The 17,827-nt window shown below is 46.7% G+C and overlaps 1 protein-coding gene across 3 annotated transcripts in view; it reads right to left on the reverse strand.

The window, feature by feature from the left end:
* The window catches only part of ADCY8 (adenylate cyclase 8), a 222,353-nt gene that overhangs the window by 173,815 nt on the left and 30,711 nt on the right, over nucleotides 1-17,827 (reverse strand). For all 3 annotated transcript variants that reach the window (XM_078441781.2, XM_078441783.2, XM_078441782.2), the window contains exon 2: nucleotides 515-664. In XM_078441781.2, the coding sequence (XP_078297907.1) occupies nucleotides 515-664 (150 nt within the window). The remainder of the gene's footprint in view (nucleotides 1-514; nucleotides 665-17,827) is intronic.

A 17,827-nucleotide genomic window follows, 5' to 3' on the forward strand; every position in this document is an offset into this window, starting at 1 on the left:
TGCATCCCCTGGCCTGGGACCGCCATCATGTTCCACGAGATATACTGTGTTCAGTAATCTCTTCTGAAAATCAGGACGAGGCGTCAGGACCTACACATACACGAGATTCTTCCATAAGCTTACTACAATTTGAATTGGTAGGTCAGGAAAACGTTTACTTGAAATAACCATTCACGGTTTCAAGACAGGAGGATCAAAAATGAGAATGTTCGTGGTTTTTAGGACCCACAGCCTCGTTCACAAACACAGATGTCAGTCCACGTGTCAGAAAAGCACTCTGGGACAAATCGCTTTATTTCTCGTAGACGACATTTAATTGAAGGTGGGAAACAAAACCAGACGTGCTTTGAGCTACAAGTCGAACATAACTACTTTGGACTCTGGAATCTTGGACGCAGACTTTCTTTAAGAGAACACTCGAAGTCAAGATTTGTTTGGGGAGGGAAAAAAAAAAAAGCTCCATGGATCTCAGACTGGCTGGGGATACCGAACGCCAGGCCCTTCCAGTTGGTACCTGTCTTTGGTTTTCCGTCTCCAGGCGCAGCCTGGCCTCCACACACCTCCGTGTCTCCAGGAAGGCTTGGCGCTGGGCCCGGTCTGACAGGTAACTGATGAAGGTTCCAGCCGTGTTCATACACATGAACAGCACCGCCTGGGCCATCACCTAAAACACATTTGCAAACATAGGCCGGTCAGATGGTTAAAACAACAGCTGTGTGGAGACAAAGAGGAAAACATAAAGAAAGGCTCCCCAGGTAAACCTTAAGGTACTCGTGTAAAGTATGAGGCTAACAGAACCATATCCTTCATTCAGGCCTTGGGTGGAACAGTGCCTCAGAGAGGCCGCCCTCGAACTTTCTATTCAACTCAAAAGTTTCTCCCGCTGCACGTCTGGATTTGAGCCTGAATTGGAAACTTAAGGTAAGATGAGGGGGGGCTTCTCTCTTCCTCACTCTGCCTCGCTTCCTCTTCACTAGCGGAAGTGGGTCGTTAGCCTTTCAGAGGATTGGAGAAGCAGGTCGGAAGAAGGGAAAGAGACGAATAAGAAACAGGAGAGGTTAGTAGCTGGACGGCGCTCTCCTGTTTTGCCTTTGTACTGTTTGGTAACATCCAAGTCCTGTGGCTTCTAACTCAAAAAAAGATATCATAATTGAATGGATAAAGAAGATGTGGTTTATACATACAATGGAAATCTACCTGGCAATGAGAAAGAATGAAATTCTGCCATTTGCGGCAACGTGGATGGAGCTGGAGGGTGTTATGCCAAGTGAAATAAGCCAGTCAATCATATGTTTTCACTCATGTGGATCTTGAGAAACTTAACAGAAGACCGTGGGGGAGGGGAAGGGAAAAAAGAGTTACAAACAGAGAGGGAGGGAGGCAAACCATAAGAGTCTCTTAAATACAGAGAACGAACTGAGGGTTGACGGGGGGCGGGGGGGGTGGTGCGTGGGGGAGAGGGGAAAGTGGGTGATGGGCACTGAGGAGGGCACTTGTTGGGATGAGCACTGGGTGTGGTATGGAAACCAAATTGACAATAAATTATATTTAAAAAGATATCATATTCATTAAATGCTTTTAATCCCCGTGGTTATTATCCTATCCCTACACACCAAAGTCTCCTGGCTGGACCTTTACATCAGGCTTCTTACTTGCACATTTTCCCCTTTCAAACTACTCTCCAGTGAAGAAAAGCAGGAAGACTCTGGAAAGGAGTCAATACTTGGAAGAAAGAAATAGCCAAGTGTGGATTTTTTTATTTTTATGGCTTTAGCCTGAGGCAAGTCACGGAGGGCACCTTGTAGGGTAGCAAAAACTCAAACAGAAAACCCAGGTGGCCTGAAAAAGCAAAGATCAGAGTTCAGACAACTATAGCTGCTAGGAAATGAGGGGCAAATCCCCCAAAGAAGGGAACCAGTGAGGGGGAAGCTTAAATTCTTATATAAAATCTTCTCTGAACCACACATCCACAGGGAAGACAGCAAGTGATTAAGCTGATGGTAAAAGAATTTAACTGAGATTTGAATTGCCTTCCAAAAGACCAATCTTGTCATTTCATTTGCACCAAGTTAATCACTTGCTAAAACAAAACAAAACAAAACAAAAAAAGCATTATTTCCCAAAGAATGCAAGAGAATCTACGATCTTAAACACATAGCCGTCACAGTGTCCTAAACACAATGCAAAATTATGTGATATAGGAATAGACACGAAAATGTGACTCACTCGAAAGAGAAAAAAAATGAACCGAGATGTATTCTGATGCCCCCCCCCCCATATGTTGGAATTAGCAGACAAAAATTCTAGTAGCTTTTACGGCTTTTGTCAATGATGTAAAGGTAAGCATGGTAACAATGAATGCAAAGCCAACTTTTGGCAGAGAAGTAGAAACCACACACATGCACACACACACACACACAAATGAAAATTCCAGAAGTGGAAAACACAACATTTCAAAGCAAAACCGTCACTGGAGGATATTAACAGCATAATGTCGGTGACAGAAGAAAAAAAAAACCCACTAACCTTAAAGATAAATCAATAAACCAAGAATGATCTGGGAAACAGAGGAAAATGTCATAGACAGGGGACACGCTCTCCAGTTACAATAAAGATTTTTCAGGGTAGATAAAAAGAAATACATTTCCAAATGCACTGAAACAAAAAGTCTGAAGGCCAAAACAGAATACAGCGGGTTTTGCTGTGTAAATAAAATGAAAGAGAACTGAAGGAAGACAACATCACGAGCAATAAAAATCCCTAGATAACGGTAAGAGCTTTAATTTACCAGAAAGATATGAAAATTATGAACCTGAGCACATGTAGCGACAGAGCTCAGAACACACAATGCCAAGTATGAGAGAAGTCTGTGACATTATTTACAAGTCTACCATCACGCTGGTCTATTTTTTACATAATGATCAGCAGTTAAAAATCAGCAAGAGGGGCAACTGGGTGGCTCAGCCAGTTAACCATCCAGCTCTTTGTTTTGGCTCAGGTCACGATCTCACGGTGGCGAGACGGAGATCTCACGTCGGGCTCAGTGCTAAGTGCAGAGCCTGCTTAACAAAAAGTTTGAAGGCCAAAACAGAACTAAGACAGACACTTTGAATAGCTCATACAACTAACCAATGTGAAATGAACACTATGCAGCAACTAGATGGTACAAATTCTATTTAGGTACATATGGAACAATTATAAATAGGACTGTATGATAAAACCTGAAGGTAGCTTCAACAAATTTCAACCAACTAGTATCGTATAACCATAGTCACTAACTACAATAAAGTCAATTTACAAAGAAATTTTAACAGATAATTAAGACAACATCATATGTTTGGAAATTAAAAATATTTCTAAATAACTCATGGATCTAGAAATATATTATAATGGAAAATATGCATAATGGGGCACCTGGGTGGCTCAGTTGGTTAAGTGGCCAACTTCAGCTCAGGTCATGATCTTGCGGTCCAGGAGTTCGAGCCCCGCGTGGGGCTCTGTGCGGAGAGCTCAGAGCCTGGAGCCTGCTTCGGATTCTGCATCTCCCTCTGTCTCTGCCCCTCCCCTGCTCACACTCTGTCTCTCTCAAAAATAAATAAACACTAAAAAATTTTTGAAGAAAATATGCATAGCTGATGAATAATGAAAATACTACTGAACAAAATTTAGTAGACCTCACAGAGGAATGTAAGATAATTAATGCTTTATTCTTAAAAAGGCTGAAAGTCCCTGTGCTAGCCATTCAGTTTAAGGATTTAGCAAAAAACGAAAAGGAATAAATCCAAAGTAGGTGGAAGGAAAAAATAATAAAATAGGTGCAGAAATAAATAAAAAACAAATATACACTAAAGAGGATCAATGAAGTCAAAAGCTCGTTTTCCAAAAACACTAGCAACCAGTAAGAATTCTTACAAGCTTAATTTAAAAAAAGAGACAAGGTCCAAACAAGCAATGTTAAGGATAGGAAATGGGACAAAGACATTGCAGAAATTAATAGGTCATAAAAATGTTATGAAGTTTAATGCTAAAAAAAATCTGCAATGACACTGATGTACTTCTCAAAATACATCTTTACCAGAACTGACTCGAGAAACAAGGAGAAAAAAATCAATAAATGGAGCCATAATTAAAAATCTTTTCATAAGGAAAGCAATGGGTCCAGACGCCTCTAATGGAGCACTTTACAAATAATTGCAGAAGAAAGAATTTAAGTATTTCATAATCTCTTCCAAAGACAGGATAATGGCAAACACCCCCCAACTCAGTTTATACGACCGGCAAAGCCAGATACCAAAACCAATATGGTTCGCGGATGAAGGTAAGTAACTGGTGAATCTCACTCGTGAACGTGGACAGAGATACCTACACACAGTATCAGCAAATCAAATCCATCAAGAGATAGAAAAAATAATTTAAGTTGACTACAAGGAATTTTCCTCAGGAATCTGATGACAGTTTAACATTATCAACTCAATTAATGTAATTCACATTTACAGCTTTTCAAAAACATATATTCAGGGGCACCTGGGTGGCTCAGTAAGTTAAGCATCTGATTCTTGATCTCAGCTCAGGTCTTGATCTCAGGGTTGTGAGTTCAAGCCCTGCGTTGGGCTCCATGCTGGGTGTGAAGCCCACTTAACAAAAAGCAAGCATATAATCATTCCACTGAAATGAAACGGTACTGATAAAATTCAGTATCTTTTCATTAAAAAACAAAAACAAAAACAACCCTGAGATTAAAAATAATCTTTCATTTTTTATAAGTTTATTTATTTACTTTGAAAAAGAGAGGGAGAGAGAGAGAAAGAGAGAGAGAAAGAGAGACAGCAGGAGCAGGGGAAGGGCAGAAAGAGAGGGAGAGAGACAGAATCCCAAGCGGGCTCCATGCTGTCAGCAAGGAGCCCGACATAGGGCTCAGTTCCATGAACCACAAGATCACGACCTGAGCTGAAATCAAGAGTCGGATGCTTAGCCAACTGAGCCATCCAGGTGCCCCTAAAATTAACCTCTCTCAATCATTACGTAGAACATGTACGGAAACAAAAACAAAAACACCTAAAGCAAACATCCTGCTGCATGGTAAAAGGTTCAAAACATTTGCTTCAAGACCAGGATGCCAGTTACCATCAAATGTATTCAAACAGGAGGGGCGGAGGGAGAGGGAGAGGGAGAGGGAGGGAGTCCCAAGCAGGCTCCACGCTGTCAGCACAGAGCCTGCCGTGGGGCTTGATCTCACAAACCACGAGGTTGCAACCTGAGCTGAAATGAAGAGTCGCACGTTTAACCCACTGAGCCACCCAGGCGCCCTTCGTTATCATTTTTATATGCACGGTCTCCTTCAGTGAGGCCGTGGATAGTTCTGGGGACAGAACTGAAGCCTGGGTTTATAATTTCTGGGTTGTACATTTTGTACATGTGCGTGCAGTACCTATCCAAGCGCATGGATTTTTAAATTGCTAGACTGATAAATTTATTGCTTCAAGAAAGGAGAAAGGCCAAGTCCTCATCATGGCAATAATGCCTGCTTGATCGTCTTCAAGTTCATTGCACACCATTTCTCCCCTTACTCACTTTGTTCCAGCCAATCTGGTTTCATTTCTGTTCTGCTGATAGGCCTGTCCCACCTGGGAGCCAACGTTAATGCTGTTCCCCGTGCCGGAGACACCGTTCCCCACATTCCTTGCCTTGCTGCCTCCTCTTGTTCATAAAGAGACTGGACTTCGTGGTAGTTTTTTTCAGAGAGGTGCTCCCTGATCACTACATCAAAGTGGGATTTTCCTGCTTTGCTTACCCCTGCACACCGTGCACTTAACACACACCGCAATTGTACCTGAATGTGCTTGGTGGGTTGGTTGATGCCTATTTGTCACGTTGGATCATTAGCTCTACTGATGTGAGGATGACGCGCGTTTGAGCCACTGACACCTAGTACCTAGCACAGCGGATGATCAGTGCTCAGCACAGTGACTAGTAACTGCTCAGCAACCAGTAAGCACTAGATATTTGCTGAATGAATAAATAGCTTTCCTACGTCCCACTAATCATCATTTACAAGATATGATGAAACCCATCTTATTCACAGTAGCAACACTAATGTAACACACCAAAGAGCATCCTTGACAACAACAAAAGCAAATGTGAGAGCTGGAAAACAACAGCAACAACAACAACAAGAAAAACTAAAGTATGCAATGTTACAGAGGATAAAGGAGGGAGGCATTTCCGGTAAAGGGATGCTAACTGCTGTTAACTATGGAAATACTGCCTGAATTGCTTTACAGATTCAATATTTTACTCCCAAGTGGAAGCCAATTTAAAAGTCTATCTGAAAGAACAGAGAAGTTAGAATACAAATGGGATTTGGGAGGGAGGAGCCGCAGGGGGCTTGCCCAGCCAAAAGGTAACAGGAATCATCACGCTACAGCAAGTAACATTCTGTAGCAGTAGAGAAAATCCCAACTGAAAAATTAGTGGAACAGAAATGGAGTACACTAGGGGCCCCTGGGTGGCCCAGTCGGTTGAGCGTCCGACTTCAGCTCAGGTCACGATCTCGCGGTTCATGAGTTCGAGCCCCATATCGGGCTCTGTGCTGACAGCTCGGAGCTCGAGCTTGGAGCCTGCTGCTCTGCCCCTCCCTCTCTCTCTCTCTCTCTCTGCCTCTCAAAAATAAAGAAAACTAATAAAAAAATGACAAGAGAAAAAAAGAGACAAGAGAAAAGACAATGAGTTTTTATTATGATACGTATGGCTCAACAATCACGAAAAAATAATCTTGAGTAAAAGGATTCGATGACTACTGGTCAGCTGCTGGGGAAAAAGGATTCACGGTCACCTCATGCTAAATGTACGCGTGTTGATGCCAGTGGATTCAAGAGTTACATGTGGAAAATGAGACGACAAAAAAGGAAAAAGGGGATATTGCTCTCATCTTCTAAGCACAAAAGCATGACCGAAATCCCAAAGATAACTGGTTTTGTGTTTTGTTTTTAGGAATCTCTATGACCAATGTGGGGCTTGAGCTCACGACCCCGAGATCAAGAGTCACATGCTCTTCCTTCCAATGGAGCCAGCCAGACTCTCCGAGATAATTAGTTTTTGGGTTTTTTTTTGGTTTTTTTTTAATTGAAACAATCTAATCACTGCTGGAACGGAAAGCAAATTGGCAACATGTTGCAAAACTTTACTCTTATCTTTTGGCCTTCTTACCTAACTTGTCGTTACCTATTTTAAGGAACTAATCAGGTACAAGGCCAGAAACTTCTGGTAAGGGATGTTCACCGCAGCGTTCTTTATGGGGAGAAAAAGGAAACTGCGTATTTTTAGCAGCAGGGGAAACGGCTGAATGAATTGGGCTGTGCACATACGAAAGAACGTAAAATCACATGAAAATATTTAGCGGCACGAGCCAACCTGTACGGTACACTAAGTAAAACGTAAGTTTAATTCGAAACTTTTAAGATTTAATTTAAATTAACTTTATGTTTTAAAAGCTTTCATTTAAAACTCTCAGTTTAAAGCTGTGTTAAAAAAAATGGGGCGCCTGGGTGCTCAGCTGGCTAAGCATCCAACTTCGGCTCAGGTCATGATCTCGCGGTCCGTGAGTTCGAGCCCCGCGTCGGGCTCTGGGCTGACAGCTCGGAGCCTGGAGCCTGCTCTGGATTCCGTGTCTCCCTCTCTCTCTGCCCCTCCCCAAAGTGATCTACTACAGGTCCACGGGCTGGCCTAAGGGAATCTCTGCTTCATAAGCATGGTCGGAAGATCACATAGAACACTACCCTTTGGCCTCCTTTCTCTAGATCCACGGCCTTACTAAATTCTGAAAGCCCAGAGGGCAGACACCGTGTCCCTCCATCTCTTCCACGGGGCCTGGGGTCCTAGTGCTCAGCAAACACCCGTCCAGTCCAACTGAGCAAAAAACGTGGCACAGCCACATGAGCAAATCCCAATCACCCACCACTTTGGTCCAGTTTTGTAATCACCGGAAACGGGGAGATTGTCACCGAGATAGGAAGCCCTCCACGAACTTCTCCAGAACAGGACGAGTCCCTCCCCACCTCCCCCCCCCCAACGCCTCCCTCCACCCCTGGCATTGGAAAGGGTTCTCTCTGTTGGACCCGTGGCCTCCCTCCCCGCCAGGGTGGTGACCGCACTGGGGGCGCTGCTGTGTGAGGCCAGGGGGCTCAGAGCTGGAAAGGCTCACAGAGTCGGCTTCCCTATTTGATGCAGGACGTGCATGCTGTCCCTGCGGAAAAAAACCACTGCTACTTGCCGCCAGGTGGCCAGACCGGAGGTGGGGGAGAGGACCGGCTCCCTGGGGCCTCCCAATCGCAGTGTGTGATTTCTGGTGTCACGGAAGGATGCGACGCGTTTTGTCCGTGGCTCGCTTTGTGCAGGAAACATCGCCCGGTCTGCAGCCTGAGCTGTCGGTGACTAGAGGAGGCCTGCTTTGCTAAGAGCGGGGGAATCACCCTCCTTCCCCGTGTTCCTGGGTCTCCAGGAGCATCCACTCGAGTGCCATCGCGTGTGGAAAGGCCAGACCTGCGAAAGTGATTCTGTGCCTGGAGACGGTTTTATTTTCTTAACTGAGAAGGAAAATAAAGGAGAGATGTGTCGCGATCCAGTCACGACTGATTTGCATCCGGATAATCTCTCACGTTGTACTGGAAACCAGAAACTTGAAAGGTGATACCCTTAAGCTCAACTTATATGAAATTCTGAAAACTAAGTTTTATAGGACGTCCACCTGGCTTTGACCTTAGCACCAAAGTTTCATCATAAGCTTTGGAGGATACGCAGACTGAAACTGGGAGAGTACAAGATAGCAAGTATAACTTACTTTTTTGGGTTCATATTAAGTGCAAGGTATCTTACTAAGTAATTTTCACGTATGTTCTTAAATAATCTCAACGGAGAAGGAACTATTATTATATCTATATGAGGAGACTGGAGTTCAGAGAGGTTAAGGAACTTCTCTAAGGTTAAACAGCCCTCACAGTGGTAGGACACAGAATTAAAGGCAGGAAGTCTGACTTTGCAGGATCCGGACAAGCGTTGGCCAGGACCCGAAGGAGACCTTTGATATTCAGAAGAAATGGCGCCCTTTCCGGAGACTGGGGTATAATTTAGCAAATAAATACCGCACAACGCCTGAGGCACGCTGAATGTTTTGCCACATAATGGGCTTGGCCAGCTGAGGGGTGCTTGCAAGCGTCCCACCGACGACTGGAGAAAATGTCCCCGTGCTTGGGCCTCTGTGCTTGAGGACTCAGGCCCGTCCTCATGGGGCCCACGCCTGAGCGCTGATGGCTGCCCACGGGGCACACGGAGAGGATGCAGAAGCCGGAAGCATGGACACAGGGACGAATGAGAAGAACCGTGCCTGGAGGCTGGGATCCTCTCTCCAACCCCCAGATGCGTTTAGCTTCTGTGGAGGGGGGGGTCCCTGACGAAGTGAGCGGGGCAGCCAGCCCGGGCTGTTGTAACCAGGGACCTGGGTTCGCATCCCGCACCTTCACTACTTGCGAGGCGTATGACCTCAGGCAAGTCGCCTTTTGCCTTTTTGAGCCTCAACTTTCTCATCTGAACAATGGGAATAAAATTTTGCCCCAGAGACACGATGTATTTGTATGCAGATCTCTATCTACCTATCCATGTACATATAGCATAGATGTATATGTGTATGAAAGTGCCTGGCAGATTAACAGATATCTAAGAAATGTTGGTTATATATTTAAATATGAGGCCATCTTTTTTTTTTTCCAAATTCTAGTCTGTGGTGTAACACATATTTTTTTTTTCCTGAATAAATGACGTCTTACAAATTTTCTGGGGCGCCTGGGTGGCTCAGTCGGTTAAGTGTCCAACTCTTGATTTGGGCTGAGGTCATGATCTCGCGGTTTGTGAGTTCGAGGCCCACATTGGGCTCTGTGCTGGCAGTGCAGAACCTGCCTGAGATTCTCTCTCCCCTCTCTGCTCTCTCTCTCTCTCGCTTTCGCTCTCTCTCAAAATAAACAAATAAACTTAAAAAATTTAAAAAAACACCAATTTTCTTCCTCCCTGGTAAATACTCCAGAAGACCATGAAGTATTAAAATCTTTTGTACTTATGCTACTTTGCAAAGATGTTGACTTCCCATTATTTACCATCAGAGAGGACAGCAGAGGTGGGGACTAGGGAGAGAACTCTGGAGTCAGACAGAGTGGGCCTTAAATCACCATTTACCTGGGGCGCCTGGGTGGCTCAGTTGGTTGTCTGCTCAGGTCATGATCTCACGGTCCGTGAGTTCGAGCCCCGCTTCGGGCTCTGTGCTGACAGCTCAGAGCCTGGAGCCTGTTTCAGATTCTGTGTCTCCCTCTCTCTCTGACCCTCCCCTGTTCATGCTCTGTCTCTCTCTGTCTCAAAAATAAATACACATTAAAAAAAAAATTTAAATCACCATTTACCTGCAGGGTGACCAAAGCAAGCCATTCCCCTCACTAAGGGTAGATACTCAATAGCCCAGTTTGCTGTGCTGTATAGAGCTTAGCAGTCTAACCCAGTGGCTAAAGATCTGGGGTCCTACTTCCTTGTTAAGGTGAACTTGGTCCGGTTGGTTAATTTCTCTGGCCCTCGAATTTCCTCACCTGTAAAACAGGAATCTTTCCTACAAATTTCGTTTGGACAACTGACACAAACAATTAGCAATAGGGCTGTAGCATGGTAAATACTCAATGTGTATTGAGTATCGTTGTGGTGATGGCCATTATTGCTTGTCTTTTCTGTCACAGCGGTAACACCGGGTTAAACTCGGTCTGTGAGGGTTCAGGGAAGAATGGCATGGAGGAATGATGAACTGGACGGCCAAACGGAACGGCCAACATCCTCTGCCAGGGTCGTGGGCTCTCCCACAGCTGCTGGCCCATGACCACGCTTCCTGCCTGCCCTTTATAAATAGTACACACTGAATTAGAAAAAGAAATCACCAGGAGTACAGAACGAAGTTTAAAAAAATAACAGAGCCATAAAGCAGTAAACTTAAGGGAATTCTCTAAGAAAAAAGAGTTTTGAAAAACGAGTCCTGCTGAATCTCTCAGTGCGTGTACAAGAAAACGATCAGACTGATGAAAAACCTACACGAAAAACCTGATTTCAGTGATGGGAGTCCTGAAAAATCACAAAGCAATGAGGCGACAATGCAATCTTTTCCAACGACAACAAAAAGAGAGAAGTTCGGAAAATGGAAATGAAAAGAATCGGGGAACAGAGAGACGAGATTGTTTTTCACGGATTTAAAAAACGGTGACATTGGGAAGAGGCAAAAATTTAAAAGGCGAAAACGTAAGAAGGGCTGGAGGTGAGGAAAAATAAGTGATCAAACCCTTTAAAACCGGACAAGGTACAAAATGACCAAGGGTGTTGTTTCGGAAGTCTGAGAAACGTAGCAGGTGGTGGCCCAAAGTTTAAAGATAAAGCACGTCAACCCAAAGCAGGTAAGACAGGACGTGGTTATAGTCACTAGAGCACCCGCTTGATTTGCTTCCTGTGTGAATTAAATGAGTTGATCACAGGCACGACGTTTACAGCAGAGCCTATGACACAATAGGTGCCTAATACTCTTAATTAGTTAATGACGTCAGCAGTTGGCATGACGGGCATCAGCTGCCGTTGGCGTGGGTCTGTCCTGACACCTGACACCCTGTGTGGGAATCACATCTAATCGTCTCTCCTCCCCGCCGGACCGGAATGTCTTGCGGGCAAGGACATCATCTGTCCTATTTTTGTAACCCGCAGTGTAAGCTCAGTGGATAGCTCAAAGTGAGTTACACAAAGAAAAGACACCCAGGGGCGCCTGGGCGGCTCAGTCACTTAAGTGTCCGACTTGATTTCGGCTCAGGTCACGATCTTCCGGCTCGTGGGTTCGAGCCCCGCTTCCGGCTCTGCGGTGACCGCGCAGAGCCTGCTTGGGATGCTCTCTCTCCCTCTCTGTCTGTCTCCCTGTCTCTCTCTCTCAAAAGAAAGAAAAGTTGAAGAGAAAAAGAAAAGACATCCACACCACTGGGTTAGAAACGTGGAGCTACTTGAAGGAGAACGGCCGTATGTTGCAAACAAAGCAAGTTTTGAAAACGAAGTCACACACTTCGCACTTCCCTAGTGGTAATTTACTGAACATCTGCTGTGTGCTGGTGACTGGAGAATTCCAGGGGGGGTGGGGGGGGGGTGGTTTCTCCACTTCGGCGCTGCTCATTGCTGTGCAGGATGATTCTTTTGTGGGCAGGGAAGACGGGCTGTGCGGTGCACGATGTCCAACGTCACCGCTGGCCTCCATCCCCAAATGCCGGTAGGGCCCCCTCCAGATGGGACTTCAGAGTATCTCCAGACATTGCTGAACGTCTCTGATTGGGCAAAGTCTCCCCTTTGAGCCCCACCACTCGAAGGGTAAGACCTTCCTTCTTCATCTTTACATTACCGTTGAGAGACGGAGAAGTCTCACGCTTGTGGGGTTTGTATGAACACAATCCTGACATAGTGCAGACGCAGGCCTTCGGTTTCCTTCCCGGGCCATTAATATTTACGCCGAGTGAATTCAGCGATCCTCATTCTTTTTTAGGGGAAGGGGTGTGTCGCACCGTCAATTCAATAGAGATATTCCTGCCCGAAAAATTCCATATTTTCCACTGTTTTATACATTCGCTCGTTATCTTGGGCCCAGTGTTTGCCAGATATGGCTTCTCTTCATTTTGGCTGTTACCTGTGTTGGATAGGATGCCTTTTTCTTCTCTTCTTTGGTCTTATAATCAAGCAATCTTCTATACATGTTGCAAACAACAGTCATGAACGGTGTTAAAAGACCAGTGTCATCAAAAGTGAAAATCTTCTATTTTTTTTTATTTAAAAAAAAATTTTTTTTTAACGTTTATTTATTTTTGAGATAGAGAGAGACAGAGCATGAACGGGGGAGGGGCAGAGAGAGGGAGACACAGAATCCGAAACAGGCTCCAGGCTCTGAGCTGTCAGCACAGAGCCCGATGCAGGGCTCGAACCCATGGACCGCGAGATCATGACGCGGGCCCAAGTCAGACGCTCAACCGACTGAGCCACCCAGGCGCCCCGCACCTTTCCTTTTTTGAGTCATTGGCTGCCATTTGCAATGGCCCAGGAAGTGATTTGTTCACTAAGCCACCAGGAATTGTCACAATGTGGAAATGTGAACTTTCCAAGACTTCATATGCCATAGGCAGATGAAAAAAAAGCTAAGGTCTGGAGGTCTGCCGTGTTTACTTAGATGTTTCTAGGTAGCGGGTCTTTTATTAAGAAAAGCAAGTTGTAGGGGAAACCCCTTTCTTTGTCAGGGTCAGTAAACTCGAAATAGACCCACTTTCCAGGAAGTCAGTCTCTCTCTTTTTTAATGTTTATTTATTTTTGAAAGAGACAGAGAGACAGAGCATGAGCAGAGGAAGGGCAGAGACAGAGGGAGACACAGAATCCGAAGCAGGCTCCAGGCTCCGGGCTGTCAGCACAGAGCCCGACGCGGGGCTCGAACTCACAAACCGCGAGATCATGACCTGAGCCGAAGTCGGACGCTTAACCGACTGAGCCACCCAGGTGCCACCAGGAAATCAGTCTCTTGATAAGGGCATCCGATTTTCCCTGGAGGAGTCCCTTTTCTTACAGCCAGAAACGCGCAGAGGGCACCCGTGCCTCTTCAGTGACTCTCCTGCCAAATCTACAGCTGGTCCTTAGACGACCCTGAAAGTGTCCTGTCAACAAATATTTACCGTGACAGCTGTAAGTTAGGTATGGGATTCAGCAAGGGAGGACAGTAGCCATTGGCCTCAAGGAACACACCGGCAAGGCCCAGGAATGGACAGGAGTTTCAAGGCCACGTGCAGACAAAGTCTGCGGGCAGGAAGCACTGAGCGAGTGACTACCTGGAGGGTAAGGGACTTTCAGGGAGGACTCCCAAAGAGAAGATGCTTCTGCTACATCTGGAAGAGTTCCAGGGAGATAACATGTGCGTGTGCTGGGAGTGGGGGGCAGGGAGACGTGTTAGGAGAAGGGGCCCAGATGTTCAAAGGCCTGTGGACGTAAGAGGGTGGGGTTCATGTGTCACTCAGGGTCCCGGCAGGAAACAGATAAACACTCAAAGGGGTAAGTAAAGGGAACTCAAGCTCAAGCAAAGGTTTGGGGCAGTTAAGGGAACTACAAGATGTGAGGAAGCTGTTTCCACCCCCGGGAGGGGGGCGGGGGGGCAAAGGGCCAAAGGGAGGGTACTACCAGACTGGGAGAGCTGTCCTATGGCAGAGGAGACAGTCCTTGACCAGGGGCAGAGCAGGACTGGTGATTGCCCAATCTCATTCTCTCTCTCTCACTCTCTCTGTCTCTCTCTCTCTCTCTCTCTCTCTCTCACACACACACACACACACACACACACACACACACACATTCTCTCTCTCCTTCACTCCAGCTTTGTATCTCCTGCTTGAGCTAGCCACAGCAGAACCCAAATCAAAGCTGGGGATCAGGGGACCTGCTGCAGGTTCCAGAGACACCAAGCTCTCGGGGCACAGAGGGCAGCTCTTTAGGGCAGAAGGGGAATAACCCGCAGAGTTGGCCCAGATGCTTCCAAGTTATGCTGTGTGACCAGAAGCCACAGAGCATCTGCAGGAGAAATAAGGGTCCGGAGAGGCAGGGGCAAGGGTGGGGCCAAATCCCCAGGACTCTTCCATAGTCTGTGCCCAGTGCCTCATTCTGGAGGCAGCCTGCCTGCTTGAGAACAGCAACACTAGCGGCTGCCATTTTGGAGCCTTTGCTGTGTCTCAGGCAAAGGCTGGTAAGTCCTTCATATGCAGTGATTGCCTCCGTTAATCTTTATAACCACGCGTGGGGCGCCTGGCTGGCTCAGTTGGTTGGGCATCCGATTTCGGCTCAGGTCATGATCTCACGGTTCGTGGGTTCAAGCCCCACGTTAGGCTCTGTGCAGACAGCTCGGAGCCTGGAGCCTGCTTCGGATTCTGTGTCTCCCTCTCTCTCTCTGCCCCTCCCCGACTCAGATTCTGTTTGTCTCTCTCTCAAAAATAAACATTAAAAAAGTTTCTTAAAAAAATCTTTATAATCACTCATGAAGGATCATTACTTACTGACTGCTAAATTCCTGTCACGTTGATAGCGACATTCACGAGTTGTGTTATTTTATTTTCGCAAGAATCCTACGTCCCAGGAATTTCTTTTTTTCATGCGAAAAGAATAGTAAATTTGCTAGGATATAAGCTCCAAGAGGAAGAGACTTCTTCTGTAGCCCTAGTACCAGGGATAATGCGGGGCACATATATAATAGGCCATCAATAGGCACTTCTTTTAAAAACCAAAATTGGGGCGCCTGGGTGGCTCAGTCGGTTGAGCGTCCGACTTCAGCTCAGGTCACGATCTCACGGTCTGCAAGTTCGAGCCCCGCGTCGGGCTCTGGGCTGATGGCTCAGAGCCTGGAGCCTGCTTCTGATTCTGTGTTTCCCTCTCTCTCTCTGCCCCTCCCCCGTTCATGCTGTGTCTCTCTCTGTCTCAAAAATAAATAAACGTTAAAAAAAAAAATTTAAAAACCATAATAGGTTCAGGGGCACGTGGGTGGCTCAGTTGGTCAAGTGTCCAACTTCGGCTCAGGTCATGATCTCATGGTCTGTGAGTTCAAGCCCCATGTCGGGCTCTGCGCTGACAGCTCAGAGCCTGGAGCCTACTTTGGATTTTGTGTCTCCCTCTTTCTCTCTCTCTGCCTCTCCCCTGCTTGTGCTCTGTTTTTCTTTCAACAATAAATAAACATTAAAAAAAAAACACCTTACAAACCAAAAAAGATTCAGAGGTTGTCAGAGGTTGAGTGTTGGCGTTAAGCTCTGGCTCCCAAACTCTAAACTCCTAAGCCACAGGCCCTTACTGGCCACATGAGATGGAACAGATGAGACTGTGTACCTTCCCCCTTCCCATGGGTGTCCAGGAGAATCTGGCCTAGCTGAGGCCTCCCCCGAGACAAGGCAGCAAGCCGCATGGCCCCTGCCCCTTTATTCTCTTCCCCATCAAGCCCGTTCACTTATTCATTCAACAAACACACCCCAAGTCCTGCAGGATTATTAGGCTGTGACCTCCGTGCGGGCGGGACCGGTGTCGTTCATCACTTTCCCACAGCCCTGGCTTGTGCCAGGCCATTTGGAGACCAGTAAACATTTGTTGACTCCTGAGTGTGTGAGAAGCAGGAGAAGTACCGGTGTTCTCCAAGGCACGGGGATGTCTAGAGTCGACCGTGGAAAGACGGCGCAGAGGGGCAGTGATGGATGTCTACACGGGCACCATCCCAGTGGGAAGGAAGGAGAGTGGTCGTTTCCACAGGGGGAGGGCATCAGGCTGCGTCGTTGAGTCAGTGATTGCCAGATGGACGGGAGGAAGCTTCAGAGAGACCACGGCAGGAAGATGGTGGGGTTTCAACAAAAGAGCGTTGGGGGTGGGGGCGCCCGTGGAGGGCAACATACGAGGCGACAAGGGGCAGAACAGCGAACCCAAGGGCCATCGCTCATTCCCTGCCTCACTGAACTCCCAGAAGCCCTGGACCTGGTTGTTCACTCTCTCCTCACCTGCACTCTCTTCACCTGGCTTCCAGGACACCTTCTGGGGGCTTCTTCCTACTTCAGGAGAAAGAACACCGGACTAGAAACCCGAGAACGGTATTCTGGTGAATTTCTCATTGTTTACAAAGAAAAACATTGGCGAGCCCACCTCACGCGTGAGCCGTACCCTTTCCTTGGCTCGCCCTCTCCTTCCACCTACCACACGCCCATGCACACACTCACACACACACTCGCACTCACACCCATCCTGGTAACCTAAACAACCACAGGGACCCACCTTCTTTCCCTGATATTACCCCAGAGTGATGGGGAGATCGAGGGTCAAACACGATTTTTCTGCAAAGGACCAGCTGATAAATAGGTAAATATTTTAGGCTTTGTGAACCACGTCATGAAATCCGCCTCCCCCTCCCCCTCCTCTTCCTTCCTCTCCTCCCCTCTCCTCCCACAATATTAACAAAAAATGTGAAAACCACTCTTAGCTTACTGGCTGTACAAAAACAGGCTCTTGACTGATTTGCCCGGCATGTAGTTTGTGGACCCTGAGGGAGAACTTGGATGAAAACTCCTGCTTTTCCCCAGGACTGTCCAGATTTTATAACAAAGTTCTGTGTCCTGGGCACACAAAACAGGATATGTGGCCACTCTGGTGCCCCTTATGAGCTCTGTGACCTTGATAATTAGTTGACGTCTCTGAGCCTCCCTTTTTTGTAAAATAGAGCTAATAACACCAAGCAGGATTGCTACTGAGTGGTCCGTAAAATAGCACATTTAACGGCCAAAGGACAGCGTCTGCTATACAATCGGGGTGTGTCAACAGAAGTTCTCCGAAACTCCCCTTGCGAAGAGGTCGAGAGAAGACACTGAGTGGTAGACGTACCTCTTGGAATCTGCAAAATGGAACAATATGGCCACTTGTGGAATAGACTTCCGTGGAATAGACAGTATAACCACTGGAATAGACAGTCTATTCCACGGTGTCAGAGAGGGAGACACAGAATCCGAAGCAGGCTCCGGGCTCCGAGCTGTCAGCACAGAGCCCGACGTGGGGCTCGACCCCACGAACCGCAAGATCGTGACCTGAGCCGAAGTCGGACGCTCAACCGGTCGAGCCACCCGGGTGCTCCTCAGCTGTCATCGCAGAAGGAAAACCAAGAGCCAGACCCGGAGTTTTGTCCAATATGCATGGAGCATGGGGGGGGAAGGTTCTCTACCGGACCCTGGGTCCCCCAAAGTAACAA

This window comes from Panthera onca, chromosome F2, assembly GCF_046562875.1.
Source record: "Panthera onca isolate mPanOnc1 chromosome F2, mPanOnc1 haplotype 2, whole genome shotgun sequence".
NCBI lineage: Eukaryota > Metazoa > Chordata > Mammalia > Carnivora > Felidae > Panthera > Panthera onca.